This window comes from Exophiala dermatitidis (genome assembly GCF_000230625.1).
Source record: "Exophiala dermatitidis NIH/UT8656 unplaced genomic scaffold supercont1.4, whole genome shotgun sequence".
Taxonomy (NCBI): domain Eukaryota; kingdom Fungi; phylum Ascomycota; class Eurotiomycetes; order Chaetothyriales; family Herpotrichiellaceae; genus Exophiala; species Exophiala dermatitidis.
This window is the reverse complement of record NW_008751649.1, coordinates 1,895,708-1,913,103: the sequence shown is the minus strand read 5'-3', so window position 1 is coordinate 1,913,103 and position 17,396 is coordinate 1,895,708. Positions and strand designations below refer to the sequence as shown.

General features: G+C 52.7%; 5 protein-coding genes across 7 annotated transcripts; 4 read left to right on the top strand and 1 right to left on the bottom strand.

The window, feature by feature from the left end:
• Positions 1-360: 360 nt before the first annotated feature.
• Positions 361-5,594, bottom strand: HMPREF1120_05005. 2 transcript variants are annotated; one of them, XM_009159155.1, is made up of 6 exons: positions 4,864-5,594; positions 4,518-4,813; positions 2,257-4,463; positions 1,828-2,196; positions 1,009-1,767; positions 361-946 (listed from the first exon to the last, which is right to left on the bottom strand). In XM_009159155.1, the coding sequence occupies exons 3-6, from the start codon at positions 2,530-2,532 to the stop codon at positions 611-613; spliced, it is 1,740 nt and encodes a 579-aa protein (XP_009157403.1). In that variant the 5' UTR covers positions 2,533-4,463; positions 4,518-4,813; positions 4,864-5,594; the 3' UTR covers positions 361-610. The 2 variants fall into 2 exon arrangements, with proteins under 2 accessions (XP_009157403.1, XP_009157404.1); XM_009159156.1 differs by having other exon boundaries at positions 2,257-4,460.
• HMPREF1120_05004 (uncharacterized protein) lies at positions 4,218-5,948 on the top strand. The gene has a single exon (XM_009159154.1). It carries the CDS (start codon positions 5,432-5,434, stop codon positions 5,759-5,761), a length of 330 nt encoding a protein of 109 aa, XP_009157402.1. The 5' UTR covers positions 4,218-5,431; the 3' UTR covers positions 5,762-5,948.
• A 1,072-nt stretch (positions 5,949-7,020) lies between these two features.
• On the top strand, positions 7,021-10,631 carry HMPREF1120_05003 (the record flags this gene model as incomplete). Of its 2 annotated transcripts, none has more annotated exons than XM_009159153.1 (4): positions 7,021-8,207; positions 8,276-8,601; positions 8,903-9,523; positions 9,575-10,631. In XM_009159153.1, the coding sequence occupies exons 1-4, from the start codon at positions 8,066-8,068 to the stop codon at positions 9,590-9,592; spliced, it is 1,107 nt and encodes a 368-aa protein (XP_009157401.1). In that variant the 5' UTR covers positions 7,021-8,065. The 2 variants fall into 2 exon arrangements, with proteins under 2 accessions (XP_009157401.1, XP_009157400.1); XM_009159152.1 differs by having other exon boundaries at positions 8,276-8,775; positions 9,575-9,592.
• Positions 10,632-10,798: 167 nt separating this feature from the next.
• HMPREF1120_05002 (uncharacterized protein) lies at positions 10,799-14,207 on the top strand. The gene is made up of 2 exons (XM_009159151.1): positions 10,799-13,296; positions 13,347-14,207. Exons 1-2 carry the CDS (start codon positions 11,479-11,481, stop codon positions 13,602-13,604), a joined length of 2,076 nt encoding a protein of 691 aa, XP_009157399.1. The 5' UTR covers positions 10,799-11,478; the 3' UTR covers positions 13,605-14,207.
• A 164-nt stretch (positions 14,208-14,371) lies between these two features.
• Positions 14,372-17,039, top strand: HMPREF1120_05001 (uncharacterized protein). Its single transcript, XM_009159150.1, has one exon. It carries the CDS (start codon positions 14,938-14,940, stop codon positions 16,744-16,746), a length of 1,809 nt encoding a protein of 602 aa, XP_009157398.1. The 5' UTR covers positions 14,372-14,937; the 3' UTR covers positions 16,747-17,039.
• The last annotated feature ends 357 nt before the right edge of the window (positions 17,040-17,396 follow it).

The window sequence follows — 17,396 nt, the reverse complement described above, 5'->3', positions numbered from 1 at the left end:
TCCATGGTGTACGGAAAACCATTGCGAAATAAAACGGTATATATTCACAAGGGCTCACTACATGTACCAACCACTCCCCTTGGTTCACTGCAGTTATTTATTTTATGTTATTTTATTTTATTCTTTCTTTCGCTCGTTGCATTGAACACATCAGAAGAATAAAACTCGCGTTAGGTTCGTAGAACTCTCGAGAGACCACCGTCTCGAGGCAATAATCACCGAATCCTTCGGCCGGGATAGTCTACATGCTGGTGTCTGCCTGCCTGCTGGTCCTTACCTGGTCTCGGAACAATAGAACTCACGAGACGCACTGATATCGCCAAAAGACAATACGGCCTCTCGGAGTGTACCATTTATGGTCCGAATGTGAGTGAGACGAGTCCACAGGTGGGCGTTCCGGTTTGAGATGAGGAAGGCGGGTGTTTCCAATCCGCTCGGGTTGTATATTATCCAAATCAAAGGTCTTGAATTGCAAGGCTGCAGCAGTTCTCGGAGCACAACAGTGCGGATCTCTCCGTAATGTGTGCTTGAACATTTACTTGCTAAAATGGAGTTGATCCGACGCTGATCAAATTTGGATATATGTATATACGCAGAGACAGAGATACGTTCAAAGCTTAGCACCGACGTTCTTTCGGGCCTCCCTGTCCTTATCGCGCAACAATCTCCTCAAGATCTTGCCGGACGGACTCTTTGGAATGACATCGATGAACTCGATACCGCCAGCAAGCCACTTGTGGCGGGCCTTTTCTTTCTCGACATGCTTTGCAATACTCCGCTTGATCATGGCATCGCTCTCTTCCAATCCGACGGATTTCGCCTTAACCACGTATGCCTTGGGCAGTTCACCCGCCCGATCATCCGGCACAGGAATCACGGCGCAGTCGGCGACAGCAGGGTGATTGAGCAAGCAGGCTTCCAGCTCGGCGGGCGCGACTTGGAGACCCTGAAAACAAAACCGTCAGCAATTGAATAACAGGAATCAAGAATAACAAAGTTCTGACTCACCTTGACTTTGATCAGTTCCTTGATACGGTCCACCACCCAGACATGCTCGTTACCCTTGGGAGACACTCTGAACTCGACTTCGTCTCCAGTCCGCATGAACCGGCCTTCGGGCATGTCTACAAAAGTCTCCATGGTCGCCTTTTCGTTCTTCAAATATCCCAGAACAACGCTGGGAGACTTGACCAGCAGTTCTCCGCGCTGGCCGTAGCCGGTGATCTCGTTCCCTTCGACACTCATGACCTTGGCCTCCATGCCCGGGATCAGACATCCAGAGGACCCGAACCAGATATCAGTCGGACTGGACGAACATACGACGGTGCAGGTCTCGGTCAGACCGTAACCTTGTCTCACTTTCCAGGAGGGATACTGCCGTGCCAGATCCTCGGCGGTTTCCTTGCCCAGCGGTGCAGCGCCGGTGAAGATGGACAGCACGCTGGACAGGTCGAATTTCTTGAGCAGATCGGGATTCTTGACCATGGCGATGATGATCGGCGGTACAATGTACAAAGTGGAGATCTTGTACTCCTGGATCGCACGGAGATAAGCTTGCAGGTCGAATTTCGGGAGCACAATCACTCGGTCGCCACGGTAGGTCGAACAGTGGCAGATGACAATCAGGCCGTAGATGTGAGATTGAGGCAATAAACCCAGTGCCACGTCGTGGTAGTCGGGAGCGATGGCCTCTCGGGCGGATTTGTCGAACAAGGCGATCTGCATCGTGTTTGCAATTACATTACGGTGAGAGATCATGACTCCTTTCTGTTTTTCAGGTCAGAACCAGCCCTTCGACCACTGCAACAGAACCAGGAGAGTGCATACCGGTAGACCAGAAGTTCCACTGGAATAACACAAAAAGGCCGTTTGTCTCGCGCCTTGACCCTTGGACCATTTGATGGGTTCGAGCTCAGGCAGAGACTCGCCTTCCTTGATCAACTGGGACAAAGTCTTGAACTCTTTGGGGATCGGAGGGTCGTTGGCCATTTCACAGATGTAGATGTGCTTTCTGGGAATGTTGGCTTTGGCGGCCGCGTCCAGGGCGGTCTGAAGGAGAGGCATGACCGTGAAGAGCACCTTGGATCCCGAGTTGGTGAGTTGGTATCGGAGCTCGTCCGCATTGTAGGCGGCGTTTGCGGGAGAGGAGACACCGTTGAGACGATGAATTGCCCAGTTGAGAGTCATGATATCAATCTTCTACCGTGTCAGTCCCCTCACCTATTCCTGTACATTGATCTGCATGGAACTACACACCGTGTTGAGCGCAAAGACACCAGCAACTTTGTCATATTCGCTGCCCTCGTTGACCTTCCATCCGAACTCCTTGGCCAGGCTCCGAGCCAGCTTGTCAACATTTTCCTTCTGCTGCCGAGCCGTGATGCTCCTGCCGCTTATGGCATCGGTATAGGCATCCCACGAGTCAGAGATCGGCCGCCGCCCGTGCTTCTCATCCAACATGAAGTCGCAGATCGGGACTGTGTCCGGGACTTTGGGCAGCTTTGGTAGCCATGGAGGAGGATAGAACACCATGGTTGGGCGAGATGCTAAGCTGTAATCGTAGGACGAGGAGAAGGAAGGCGGGAGATCAAACGCTACGTCGCTCGCGGAAGGTTATGATGCTGCTGGAGACTGCTCTCGAGCAATCCTGAGTCGGATGTTGGACGGCTCCCGGGATAAATATAATGCTTTAATTCACAACTCACTGAGACTCAGAACCTGCAAAGCATAATCCAGCTTGGGCGGACAGCTGAGGTCTGGAAACGGCTGAACCGCATTTTGGCTGGCGGCGAACCCGCGGAGGCATCTCTACAACTGACTCGAATAATACCCGAGGTAGATTGACGATGCGCAATCGGTGCTAAGGTCGGTTTGGGGTTGCTCCGAACGGCCAGCAAGGTGGTCCCCATCGGGACATTGTAGTATTGGTCCAATGTGCCCCAAGCTCTGGAGCTCTGGGGTAGTCGCACTGCGGCCAGTCAAGAAAATCTTCCATAAGCCCCCAGGCCTCAGCCGGAATAGGAGTGGCACCAAGAGCAAAGAAGACTCCATAGAATGAACCGCCAAATCATGATGCTGATTATTGACGAACTTGGGGGCCGACACTGTTACTGCCGTCCCCTTGTGCCGATGTATCTCCCCCATCGAAACGGTCGCCGAAAATCCGCCCTAGCTGTGGGTGATAGTTGCGCATACCTGCGCTGGGGTTTGACAGGGCAAATAGAAATATCATATGGGGTATTCTTGTTTCTAGAACAAGACTGTCAGTGATGTACAAACCTCATCATGCACTACTATTGTCGGTCTGCGCAACACAAGGTTGCCCAACCAGGAAATGGCAACCAGTAGGATTCTGTAAAAGACCTGAAGGGGAGGACTATCCGCTCAAGAAACTCTGGATGTCGTCCGCTTGATATATATATTATTCCAGTTGTTGTAGAGATGTCGACTTTGCCAGAAATACTGCGGTGCTCCGTCGGCGGGCGTCCGCTCTGCTTCGGGAGGAGATCGGATCGACCACGAACTGCGTACCTAGGAATGGTGTCCTGCCTGAATCGGACGCCGAGTCCTCAACATCTTCTGCCCATGCACAACAACATACCGTGGTTCATACAGGACGTGTGCTGCGGCTCAGGCATTCACAGTAAATATACATTGTATGCCACTGCAGGATCCAAGGTCACCGTACTACTAGTATATCACAGCGTACCCTGCCAAATCAAAGTCCACTGAATGCACCTCCATCCATATCTACATTGTATACAGTATTCCCTATTGCGGTCGTGTACAGAGGTCCTCGTGGCATCTGAAGGGTCTACAATCCAGGATGGTCTGAACGGTCCACTGATCCGAAGTCCGGCCAGGCTGAGGACGCTCAGGCGCTGTTGCAGCGGGTTCAACTTGACGTTGCCTCAGTCAATTCGTTGGGCTCTTCCCCGGGAAGTCACGGATCTATTTGACATTGTTGTTTGATTATTGTTTTGTTGCTCCATGTTGATATGCATAAGCTTTTGGCCACATGCGTAAACATCTCCATGTCGCCTGTGATGATTCCTATCCACGCACACGAGCGGAGACGCAAGGAGATTGAAATGGGACCGCAATCAAAGCAAGAGCCTTGAACGGCGCTTGCGGCCCGTATCACGTGGTTGGCGACGGAGCCGACACAGCTTATCACAAACAACTGCTGCAAAGCGAGATCTTCAAATCTCGTTTCCCTCAGATTGAAACCCCTACACTTTGACACAATAATCACCACCCTTACCTACCTACCTAGGTAGGTTGGTAGGGATCTTAGTTGCAAGGCGAACAAGCCCTAGTGGACGTTCTTACCGGTGTGGTAAATACACTGGTAAGGTATTCTCTCTTCGTTTGAAAAGACGCTGTCCCATGGAAAGCCAGCCCTCCTTCTATACCTACTGTGTCCCCCACAATCCTTCCAAGGTCACCCTTGTCTCGCACTACTGGTACAGTTACCCTGGTAGCTGTAGACAAGGTTATAGGTTCAAGAAACATACCTTAGCATTGATGTAAAGCACGCAATATTTGCCAATGGTCGAACCATGTGGTCAGGTGAAAGTGACCACGTCGCAGCACTGGACGAACAGCAAAACACCTAATGTTTCCCTCTAAATGAACGGTCGCCAGCCTCTCAGAATGTTATCTTCATGCCGCGCTTGGGCAATGCAGTGTAGAGGGTCCACGACCATATCTTGACGATCCCACAAAGCCCGATTGCACCATCTATGCTTGTCTGCCCCGACTGACATGAATTCGGCCGGCTGTTGCCTTTGACACCGACCAATCCCCTGTTCTAGTGGCACGGTTGGTGTGGGAAAAAAGAAAGTCCAAAAGAATGCTCACCCGTCGGACAGCGCTAGACTTGGGCAGTATAGCCTGTTTTCCGCATGCACGTCAACATGTAGCTTGCTTGCAGGCTTGTGAGACTCTGACGGTATGATGTCCTCGAACGGCCCGACAATGAAGACCTCACGCCGAAGCGTGCTGTCTCGGGACAGGCTGTCTGGGCAGGTCATGACCAAGAGATCCGAGCCGGTATGAGTCGTGATCCATACTCATGTCCAGCAGTGGTAGGAAGGCTCCTCAGTACGATCGTTCTCAATCTTGGTCGTGGCGCGGAGATCCTCCGAACCCCGCATTTTCAGATGCTGTACAGACCACGGTTTTGTATCATCGCCACGATCCAGGATGTCTGAACATTGTGGCAAAGAACCTTTTCTACTACGGCCTGCATAGGAGAGTCTCCGACGGGTCGAGCATTTCATTCCTCGCAAAAGGCGTTCAACCGAGCCAGTAAGGGCAAGGCTATGTGACACATGGGAACCTCCGGCCTGGGGATCAGGCGTTGGGGAAGGCTAGAAACAGCACTACGTCTGGTAGACAGCATACCTTAAAGCGTCCACCACCGGCAATGACAAGAGTGTGGGGCAGCAGAGCAGGCAGTCAATCAGATGACAATGAGGCTAGATGCCAGAGCTGGTGGTACAGCAGTACATCAAACAGAGCGGTGAGCCTTGAGCAGCAAATGTATCAGAACAACAACTCGATGACTTGCCAAACTTTTCGGAAAAGAGAGCGGGTGTGCTTAGCGAGCAATGCAGCCATGTATCCGCGACGCTTTCAAGCAGGGTTTGTAGGCTTGTGCCACATCAGAACGCCGCTTCGGAGCTGGAAAGTGATTCAAGTATGTCGCAACCTGCAGGCTGCAGGCTGTAGCGACGCAGGGTATAAGCGCACTTAAGAAGCTCCAGCAAAAGCTTCTCGGTGAGTCGGAGGGCTTGCGATGCCGGCATATGTCCTTTGAGGCTCTCAGCGAAGACCTACCTAGCTAGCTTTTCAGTCGAGAGAGGCTTGCATTTGATGCACGAAAAACTCGAATGGATACTGATTTGTACATCGTACTGTAAAACTGTGGCAGGCAGATGAAGCACATGTTTTCTTTGCAGTTGAAGTTCGCAATGTACTACTAGTACTACCTCTTACCATTGTGGTCACTGGCATGTGGGGAACAGATTCAACACACTATCTGGTGCCCAATGAAATGGTGCTTGTTTTTAATCCTGGCGTAATGTTCGCTTATTTGCCATAGGCGTACATAGGCGTCCATATACCGGCTTCCACCTTAAATAGTTTGTCCGTAGAGCCGCCCTAAAAATCGCGGTGGGCAGGGATGAGCCTACGGTCTCCGACATGTCCTGCCACATGCATTCTTGAGAGTGTCGTCCTCTTTTTCGCCCAACATGGTCCTCACCAAGTGAGCAAGGACAGAGGGCTCGACAATGAAGCCTTGACTCCAAAGTACAATCCTCACGAACAGTGATGTGGTGCTAGCAAGTCACAAACAATTTGTGCCAGGGTTGGAGCTTCATGTTATTAGCCGACCTACCTAGCCCCTGCAGAGGTGGCGAAATATACCAGGTAGCGGCAGGGAGAAAAGGTGCGCCACACTGCAGTGGCAGCTGAAGCAGTTCTGTGCATCCCCAATGCCAGTAGTGCCGTGGCGGCCGATTCGGCGGCGATCATGTCAACTTGATGCCGAAAGCTAAAACACGGCAGGGAAAAAGAGGGTAAAATACATGTTTTATATGTACCACAATTTGCACGTGTAAAAACTGTGCAATGTTGTCCTGGAGTACGCTGTCGCCAACTTACAATGTCAAGGGTTGTTAATGCCATATACAATACATATCCATGTTATTCCAGACTTTCAATTGCTTGCTACATGTCCTATACCAAGATCGGGAGATCTCTTGTCAGAACCACATTTTATCGGTCCAGCATAACGTACATTGTCGTCGTCCATAGATTCTTCTTACCTAGGTACCTAGGTAGCTTCCGATACAGACTCCGCTTGCACCTGTTAACATAGAGTAGCACCCTAAGAACTAATATCTAGCACCTACCTAGGTAGGTAAGGTCAAGTGGCTTAGGGATCTACTAGTATCATCTAACTCGCAACTTTCTCTGCATGCTGGTAGGTTCTCGCGCACCCTGGTTCCTGGCTTCTACCCACACAATGCTCTCGCTTGCAACATTCACCATTCACCGCACACCATGACGGCACCTCATCCAGCGGCCTTTTGCCTTGTGGGAGCCAGCCTGGGCTTGAGCCTGAAGCCCTGCGCCTGTGCTGTTGCTTCCGCTAGCCTCTTTGACGCCCCGGTGCCTGGTCTTGATTTCTTGACGTGTTGATCCTCGAAACAAAATTGTGGACATAGTCCTCAGCAGCGTCTACAACGTACCAACCGCTTGTTATCCGAGTCCACTTCATCATCCACCTTGGTTCCACCATCACCGGCTGCACTGTTCTCTTACTTGCTCGGCTGGCAGGCTCTGGTTCTCTCGCTGCCGTTCCCAGTCTCTGCCATTCAGGTTCAGATTTGTTCCGGCCGGGCCCTTGCAACCCTGTCCGCCCGTCCTGCTGTCTGTCACTGCCACTGCTACCACTGGCAACTACTGTCGCTTTTTCGCAAACCGTATCTTTCTCCTCTTCAACAACCACCACCACCACCGCCGCTTTCACTCCGCCGGGCCTGCTACAAAGATACCTTCACTCCATTTACACTGCAATACCCCTTCTCAGTAATTGCAGCTGTAATCACGTTGCAGCTCTGATGGCCAGCTAGACACTCTCTGCCTCGCCGGCCGTGTCTCCCATTCCGAACCTTGCCCGCTGGTTGCCATATCTCGCCTGAGCCTGGCTTATCCTGTCGTTTCCGCTTGTAGCAGCCACGACTTGACGACCACATCAGCTGTGCGCGCATAGTCACCACGACGACGCTGCCTTTGCACAACAGGGTGCACACGACAACACCTCTTCACCATTTTAGTGCGGTCTCAAGTTCACTTCACTTCAGCCACTCTGCATCCCGAAAATCATCTCAACATCAACAAGCCCTCAATGCAATAGCTGGCAGCTGGCCGAGCTCCCTTGCATCACTCCTCGGCACAATCGAGAAACGAGTTGGACAGGATCAAAGGTTCAGATGCAGAAATAGTAGGAACATCCAATACCGGCCGCCGGCGGATCGTTTGTCCTCTCAAGATGCTCACAATACCTTCTTATCACACACAATGGGCCAGCCTCTTGCTCGGGGTCCTCACCATTTTGCTGTTGAGCTCATCGGCTCAGGGATTGGATATCTCCTATTGCTCCTCTCAGAACACTGCGGGCTCTTACCCAGCATGTGAGTTTCGAGAACTGCCTTCTTGTCTTTTCTGCTTTGTTGTTCAACTGCTGATACAGTCTCAACAGACTACAGCATCTACCAGTCTAACGGAGCGTGCGAAACTCACTGTCAAGGATCATATGCCTTCGCTATTCTCCAAGGGTACAATTGCTGGTGTTCCAACTACGTTCCTGCATCTCAAGAAGACACCGGCAGCTGCTCTCAAACGTGTCCTGGTTACCCTTCAGATTTATGTGGATCGACTGAAAATGATACATACGGCTATTACCTCTTGAGCGGTGCAGTCCCCGCGGGAACAGCCGGTGCATCGAGTTCTAATACAGCGAACACCAAAACCAGGACCGCGACCGCGACCGCGACCGCGACCGCGACCGCGACCTCTTCTCAGTTGGTTAGTACCTCCCTGGCCGATCCCGGATCGTCTTTCCCTGCTTCCGGTGTCCGGACTACATCCTCCCCCTCGTCTCCTGCCGTTATAATGGCCGGATCCTCTGAGACTTCCGAGGAGGCTACTTCGGTAACCTATTACTCGAGCGATTTCTCCACCTCCTCAACCAGTCCTCCTGTATGCTTAACCGTCTCCTTTGTTTGCCTTGAAGATTTGTTGCTTGTGACGGGGTTCCTTGCTACTTTCCCTTCTTCCTCGTAACATCTGAAAAGCGTCAAGATCGTTTTGCTCATAGACATACCAGACTACTTCTAGCCCTACTTCTACTTCCTCAACATCTTCCGACACTTCGACCACACCCTCTCCAACATCGAGCCCGACTCCGACCGAAGTGTATACCAGCGTTACGACCGTTACTGGTGAGGTCCGAACGGTTGTGATCACCCCTCCATCATCCACAGACGCCACTCTGGGCCAGTCTTCCACCGGTGGAGGTGGTGTAAGCACCGGAAAAGTGGTTGGCATCGTGCTAGGTGTTGCTCTTGGGATCGGCGCCCTCATCGGCATTGGAGTGTGGCTGTGGTTCCGAAGACGACATCAGAGGATGCAGATGCAAGCTGGACCAGACGCGACCTTCATTCCTCGAACAGGAGAGACATCCCCCTCAAACAACATTCCTTCGCGCCAGGTTAGCCAATTGTCATCTTCGGGCCTCTTGGGCAATAAAACTCCTCGTATCAACACGTCGGGAATGCCTCCGGGCAATGATCTGCGAAGCGCGGACACCACCGTATCCGCCCCCTTCGATCGGAGGAGTTTGGCGACGGACCAGAGATTAAACCCATACGCCTTGTACATTCACGATGAGAGCCGCCTTAGCAATGTGTCTCTTCAAGATAATCAGGACTACTCTCGGCAATTACGGGTGAGTGTAAATTTCCAGATTCTGGCACCAATGGGCTAACTGGTGAAATAGGTCGCCAACCCAGACTGAACATGTCCTGTCGGTTTAACCACAAAATATTCTTTAATCTCTAATGGTGCTCAGTGCAACGGGTCGTGTGACCGCATTGCCTCTTCCGCAGATGATACAGTCGGCTGCCTTCGACTTTTCCGGAGCACCACCACTCGTTTATGACATTGGTCTCAGAAATAAAGCTCGCACGAAAACTCGCGTCCTTTTTGACGTAATGATCTTACGATGAGACGTCCTTTCTTTCCTCCACGCAACAGTTCAGAGTTGGTTCTTCACCTCGGCATCAGGAGTTCCAGTGCGGAAATTGTACATTTAGCACCAGATAACAAGGGGGCCATCACCGGCGGTGTGGTGGCTGGCATCGTTTTGGCATGAATTGGCGTTCGGTATGTGTGGAAAAAGGAAAACCAGGCGAACTCGTCTGAACCTCGATGAGCATTGTCGTGACCTGCTGTGGTGTTCGTCTGCCAGGGGCTCTAATGGCGATAATGGGAGACGGGATTATGAAAGTTGGCAAGTCACCTACTCAAGGACATACCTGGTGTGGCGTGACCTGCCCAAAGTCCGCGCCCCTCGGACTGAAAAGCACAGTGAGACAATGATATAGATGAAGAAAAGAAGTCGTGGTTCATTTCTTTTCGCATGCCTGGCTGAAACAAAGCGGAAAGACGGCGGACAACATCCATGGATTGTATAAAGTATACCTAGGTAGGCATGATAGTCGACTTGGTACCTGATCGACAAGATGCCCAAGGCAGACAGTGTTTGGCCACTGCATCTCCACACGACCTGCACATGCTACTAGTAAACTCAACAAGCACAGGCTGTGGTAGCCGTGATGATGGCGACCCGGAGGGCGTGACTTGACGTCTTTTGGGCTCTACAACAACAGGGATACTGTACAGCAGCGCAGGGCGGGTCACCGTCAACGCGTCAGATCCGGGCTGGCTTGACGGGTGCCCGGAAGCGCCCGTTTACGAACCAGTCCGAGTGAGAATGTTCTGGTGGTAGAAGAATACATTAGTGGACTCTCCGGTCAAACGCCAATGACCACCGCATTTCAAGCGGTTCTCATGATTTACTACTACCGCGATAGACTGTACACTTTAGCGCGGCGGGCTCAGCCCTGGTTTGTGATGATGCTGCGGCAGTGGTTGCTGGCGGCGGGCTGTTGGCTGATTGATGGCTGCTAGGCACTGCCAGTGTAGCAGTGCCAGTGCTGGCGGGCCACCAGCATGAAAAGCCCGGGAGGTGTCACGGCCATTGGGCTGCCGTGCAGACATCGACGTCACCTGCAGTGTTTGGTTATTCGTCTCGGGCCTTTCCTTTCCTTTCCTTCAACTTGAAGTCTTCTCCACGGGGCGGCTTCCACCTCCTGCCGGCCACATTGCAGCCTCAGCTCCTAAATCAAATAGGAGCACTGTAAGCCCACCCGCTCACTGCCAGCCTGAGTGGCACGCATCCTGGGCACTCACTCGTTGGCAACCCCAACTGGAAAGACTCGGACTCCACGCCTGACCGCCAGTGGGTTGACTGTATTCTGCAGCCTGCCACCGCAGAGTGCAGCGTCTTGGTGTTCAGCTCTGCCTCTGTCAGGAGCCTGCGCTGCACATGTGTCTCAACTTGAATTGTCCCACCTGCGTGTTCGGCTTCTCTTGGTCGTGCATAATATCGCACAACCCCGCCAACGTTCTTACATCTCTTCAACCTTCACCTCGCCAGACAGCATAGTCTTCTTCCATCCTTCTGACGGCCCGGCAGCCCCAGAGTGAGTTCTAGGCTAGTTCTCGGCCCGCTTTAGCACCAATCCAAGCCCAACCTGACCGCCTGCTGGCTCGTGCAACTCAACTGCAAACCTCAACGAGTCAGGGCGCTGCCGATTACACGGGGCCGCCGCGTTTGCCATGGCTGGGCGCCGGTATGACGACGACATCTCCATCGACCGCTACGAAGATCGAAGGGAATACTCCTCTAGAGGTGGTCGCCGGGTCTACGATGACCGCTACACAGAAGAAGAGAGAGACTACCGTCGTAGCACTCCGGTGCTGCGTGAACGGGAAAGAGAGCGAGAGGTCCTTGTTCGCGACGATGTCCGAGAACGACCTCGATCTGGTCTGGACTTTCTGCAAGATGGTTACGGTCGAACCTCTGCTGGTCCCGTCGTCTTGTCCAAGCGAGAACGAGAAGACTTTGAGTTCGCTCCTCGACCTCGGCGACGGTCTCCCTCGCCCGAAACGGAACGTAAGTTTGAAAAAGAGGAGATTATTGTCAGGAAACGGGACGACTCGATATCCAGGCCCCCTACACGGCTGAGGGAGCGAGACCGTGATTACGAGCGTGATGAGGTTATCATCCGCCGAGATGAGCGAGAGAGGGACCGTCGTCTACCTCCACCCACCCGTGATCGCGAGCGAGACGAAATCATTATCCGAAGGGACGAGAGGGAGCGAGAACGTGATCGAGATTTTCGACCTCCTCCCGCACGTGAACAGAATTCTTCACGCGAGGAGATCCTCATCCGGCGGGACGAAGGGGACCGTCGAGTTCGGTACGAGGCAGATTATGATAGAGACGACGTTGTTTCCCGAAGAGGCGATTATGCCAGATCTGCCAGAGGTGATGTTGACAGAGAAGAAGTCATCATCCGCCGTGAAGAACAGAACCTTTCTCCTCGATACGACGACTATGCTTTGTCACGTCCCAAGTCACACGAGAGAGCCAGATCGAGATCTCGCCCTCGACGGTCTAGCAGTGCCTCGAACCAGGAGATCATTATTCGTCAAGAGGAGCGCGAGGGTCGTGCTGGTACTCGTGATAGACAAGAAATCATCATTCGGAAGAATTCTCGGTCGCGGTCTCCTTCGCCATCCGTTGCGTCTGCACCAGCTGCACCACCGCCACCACCAGAGCCTCAGGTCATCAATGCTCCTACCATACACCAAGAAGTGATCACGCATCATCGTCACATTGATCACGGATTTGAGGTCGCCATACCCACCCGTCCTCGGGTGATCTCTCGACCGCCATCACCACCGAGCCCTCCGCCTCCTCCGCCCCCAGCCCCGCGGGCTCGTTCAGAAGAGCGCATTCAAATCAGTCGGACCCAGACTAGGAACGGCCAAACATCTGCGGAGGACATTGTCATTGACCGGAACGAGGGTCCGGCTGCTCCCAGAGGACTGGCACCTTACTCACCCCCTCCTCCGCGAGATCCATACTATGATCCGATTCCTGCTCGTCATGACTATAGTTACGATCGGGATGTGCAAGAAGAGGCCGAATATTACAACAGGCGTGCGGTTGAACGGTCTTACGTAGGCGAGGGCTACCATGGAGCAACTAGAGATTGGGCTATAGTCGATGTACCTCCCGGCACACGTCGGGTCCGAATGGATGGGGCTGGCGGTGGCAGTCAGGAGATCACTTGGCAGCGATACAACGGCGTACGACGGAGCAAGTTCATTCCGGACGGGGTGCCTGATGATGCGTATCCAAGTGAGATTGGTCGACCAGCTCCCTTGCCGGCTCCCATGCCAGCCCCCGCGCCGGTACCAGCGGCGAACGGAGAGATTGGCAGACGATACGGCAGAGAACGAGATCCTACGGAGGGCTTGTGGACCGAAATTACCAAAGATCTGGTTGTCAAGGAAGCCATCCAAGAAATGGGCTATGAGTTTGAAGAGACGGATGACTTCTATTATATCATGTCTTATCTACGATATGTGAGTACCAGTTCGCCAGCTGAATGATTTGATATACTGACTTCTTTTAGGAAGATGTTGCTCGCCTTGTTGGACTTTCCGAGGATATCCGCAAAGAGCGAAGAAAGCGGGTCAAAGAGATTGAATGGGAGAATCGTGTTTTGCCTCCTCCGCCAGTGGTAGAGGAGGTTCCGCGCCCACTTGCCATTGAACCCCCACCGCCGCCCCGACCTCGTCAACCATGGGATCGGGAAGAAGAGCGATACATTGAACGGGAGATCGTGTACAAGGGTGGACGACCTCCGCCACCTGTTGGTTGGAGGCGCTAACCAGAGCCAGATCGGCTGCTGTCTGGCGACCTTTCGGAGCAGGTATAGATCCAGTGCACGAAATGATAACGAATTTCTTTTGTTTGAGCAATGGATGGGATAACGAAGTACGGATCCTGTTTGCACGAAACGGCCATGCAACCACGAAAGACATGGCACTTACAACTGTCGGTTACGGTTCCTGACGGTCGTTTTGAACTTTTGACATGTTTGTCTGACTGCATACAGCAAGCGCCAGCGAGGACATATTGAAAGACGACGTGGACGACATGAGTGGGCATTTACGAGACGATATGGCAATATACGTGGGTTCGTGGACTGAGGCCTGTTCGAGGTCGACTCGGTCAACACTGCTAGCGTGAGCATGAACGTAGATCTGGAGAGTGCTCTGCTGTGGGAAACGATCCCTGGGACGATATTACGACTAGACGAATGCTGGAATGATTCTTGTGTAGCTTCTCAGAAAGTGGTTTTGGCTTTGTTGGCCAATCGGACGACGACGAATAGTATGCCAAAAGCTTTCATTTACTCCTGTCTCGGGAAAGAAGAGCGTCACTCATTGCACGAAATTAACATCTTTCATTTTGACATTGTCGACTCCCGCCCTGTAGAAGTGGTACTGTAGCCCGCGGTCAGTGGTTGGGCGGTGCATTATTGGCTCCCGGCTCCCTTTGGTAGCGCAAGGCTGATGTTTTGCCCAGATCCGGTCTAGTTTAACTCAATCAAGAGCAGCCCAGCCTGATGACGACAGTTTATCCAAGGTCAAGCAGAGGTGCACTTCAAGTTATACGCTGCCAGTGCATTGCATGATTGACCTACTGTACCAAGGTATATTCTACCGCAACAACTTAGCCATTCAGTGGCAGGTGTTATATCCGAGGTACTTACTTGTGCCCACTACTAGTAGTACAGTACAGTACTACTCTGCTGGTGCCACTTGGCGGTAAGGCGCTCTCAACCTACAGTGCCTACAGTACTACCGACTTTACGCGAGGTACTCGAAGCCTGCATTCAGGGACATTTTCGGGCCATTTCCCCTTCTTCGGCGCAAGAGCGAGACGACCAGACGGGCGTAAACTGGAGCGAGAGGGGGTGGATTTTTGAGAGAGTACTTGGGTGGATAGAGAGGACGCGTGTTTGTGCATCGTCGGCACAGCCAACTCCTACCCATCCTGGCGCGGGGGACTTACTGTTTCAATTGGGGGGCCTACCTTTTACCACCGATTGGGATCTGATTGTCAGTTCCAAAAGGAAATCCAACTCATTGTCAAAGTTGATCTTCTGCTGCTCGACGATTTCCCAAGGCGCCAGTTGGCACGTCCTACCAGATACCATGGCCACCACCCCTGGCAGAAAGGCATACCCAAGCTCCCCCAGCTCTGGTGATGCAAAATCAAGTCCTGACGATTTGAGCCTGTACATCCTCACATTCAACTGTGGCCGGACGCCCGTGCAGCCAGACGTGTTTGCGCCATACTTGTTCTCGGCACTCAACGACCATGAGCGGCCACCTGAATTGCTCGTGCTGTGTCTGCAGGAACTGGCGCCCATCGCATACGCGTTTCTCGGCGGGTCCTTCCTCACGCCGTACTTGGATGCGTTTCGCGAAGTGGTTCGGTTGGCTTGTAAGCGGTTTAATTCGAACACAGCTGGCCTTGGTGGTGGTGGTGGTGGTGGTGGTGGTGGTGGTGGTGGTGGTGGTGGTGCTTCTGCAACTGACTCGGCTTTGCCAAGCTACGCCAACGTCGTGACGCGCAATCTGGGACTTACAGCCATCATGGTCTTTGCAAGGGCAGACGTCGTGGACAATATCGCTTGGATTCGCACGGCGGGAGTCGGCCTGGGCGTCAGCGAGATGGGGAATAAAGGCGCAGTGGGCGCTCGGCTGGGGTACAGATTGAACCATAACAAGCCGCATGACTCTCGCTCTGGCTCTGGCTCTGGATCCGCTGCTGGAGGCAATAACCAACAAGGAGCAAATGAAGAAGTTATGCAATTGACCTTTGTGGCGGCCCATTTGGCAGCTATGGAAGAAGCACTGGAACAGCGCAACGAGGATTACAAGAACATCGTGCAAAGATTGGTGTTTGTGCCAGAGAAGAAGTCTACGTCTAAACCAAAGAAACGCGATCGTGACGAACACGAACAGACAGAATCGGAGTCTGAGCCTTTACTCCAAGGGCAAGAGGAAGAAGATGAGCGGCCTCTGCTCCACCACCAACAACAAAAAGATACTACTATTAACCAAGGAGGATCCGCCACTACAGCAGCAGCAGCAGCAGCAGAAGCAGAGAATGGGATATATTCGGCTCAATCATACCTCTTCTTCGCCGGCGACCTCAACTACCGCACATCTCTACTCCCGCCCTCAGCGCAAGACGTCAAGGAGCGATTTCCCAAGCCCACAAACGACATCAACGACCCTCGACATTTTCGACATCTGTTGGCGGAGGACCAGCTGACGCAGCAAGTCCAGGCAGGGAAGACACTGCATGGGTTGACGGAGGCGCCGATCGATTTCCCGCCAACGTACAAATACAGTCTGGACGGCAAGAAGCCTGTCATTCTGGATGAGGGATTATCGGCCTGGCCGTGGGCCAGGCACCGCTGGCCAAGTTGGTGTGATCGGATTTTCTTCTTGCAGCCTCCTTCTCCTCCTACTGCTGCTGCTGCTGGCGGCGGCGACGGCGGCGGCGTCGGTTATGATAATGATGATAATGACACAACTGGGCGTGACTGTGATGGTGCAGTGACCAAGGTTTCTGTGTCGAAATATACGTGTCTGCCGATATTTGCTACTTCGGATCATCGCCCCGTGGCGCTGGCTGCAAAGGTGCCGCTGAAGCCGGTCAAGGTGCCCATACTACCGCTGGAGGCTACGACTGAGCAGGAGGACGACAGCAGCAATGTTGATGAAGGGTTATATGCTCAGAACGCAGCAGCAGCTAAGGCGGCGGCTAAGGCCCCCTTTCCCGTTGATCCGAACTGGAGGAGTCGAAGGGCATCGGCGCGGAAGAAGGAATTGCTCGTGGGGTTGATGGCGTATCTGGCCTTGACGAGGGAAGGGAATGGTTTGCTGGGGGCTACTGTGGTGGGTGCGCTGGGAGGGTGGTTGGTTCTTAGGTCGTTGTTGATGGCATGATGACTGGGAGGAGGCGAAGGAACTAGAAGTGGTCGTGGCGGTCATGGTGGACACTGAGCGAGTACGTGGTGTGTGCATGGTTGATTGCATGATTGATTTCAAAAACCCCAATTGGGGTTTTGTCAATTCTACTCTGGTCGATAAATGTCTATCTACTTAGTACCTACCTAGTGCTATGTACTTGTAGTAAGGTGGAAGATGAAGACGGGGAAGAAGATCGCACGCGAACAACGGTGTGTGTGTGTGTGTGTGTGTGTGATATTAGAGATCGGAATATAAATGCATGAAATCGATTTCTGGGGTCTCCATCCATTTGATCAGTGAATAGGCCGGTCGGTCGGTCGAGCGAGCAGGCAGGGCCTATCCACTTTATTTACAGTACAGATTGGGCCCCAGGTGTCTGCCTGTCGCCTAGTAGGTGCCTGTCTGTGCAAACAGGCGAAAGTGAATACTAGGATGTAGCATATCAGTCAAGTGCTATGTACTGTACATAGCACACGTTTCTGTATCACGTTATCTCGCCATCTCGCGCTTGATCATGATTCGGAAGTCCCTTTTCCTCTGCCAGTGGCTTACAATACTATACTTAGAATTTGAGGCTAGTAGGCATCAGTGATATACGATCGATATAGGATCGGTTTAGAACCGGT

Bases quoted from the DNA above. Each gene is read 5' to 3' on its own strand.
- HMPREF1120_05002 (XM_009159151.1), top strand. From the start codon at position 11,479: ATGGCTGGGCGCCGGTATGACGACGACATCTCCATCGACCGCTACGAA. The intron at 13,297-13,346 runs GTGAGTACCAGT...GACTTCTTTTAG, and splicing joins TCATGTCTTATCTACGATAT to GAAGATGTTGCTCGCCTTGT.
- HMPREF1120_05005 (XM_009159155.1), bottom strand. From the start codon at position 2,532: ATGGTGTTCTATCCTCCTCCATGGCTACCAAAGCTGCCCAAAGTCCCG. The intron at 2,197-2,256 runs GTGTGTAGTTCC...ACACGGTAGAAG, and splicing joins GTGTCTTTGCGCTCAACACG to ATTGATATCATGACTCTCAA. The intron at 947-1,008 runs GTGAGTCAGAAC...TTTTGTTTTCAG, and splicing joins AGGAACTGATCAAAGTCAAG to GGTCTCCAAGTCGCGCCCGC.
- HMPREF1120_05004 (XM_009159154.1), top strand. From the start codon at position 5,432: ATGACAAGAGTGTGGGGCAGCAGAGCAGGCAGTCAATCAGATGACAAT.
- HMPREF1120_05001 (XM_009159150.1), top strand. From the start codon at position 14,938: ATGGCCACCACCCCTGGCAGAAAGGCATACCCAAGCTCCCCCAGCTCT.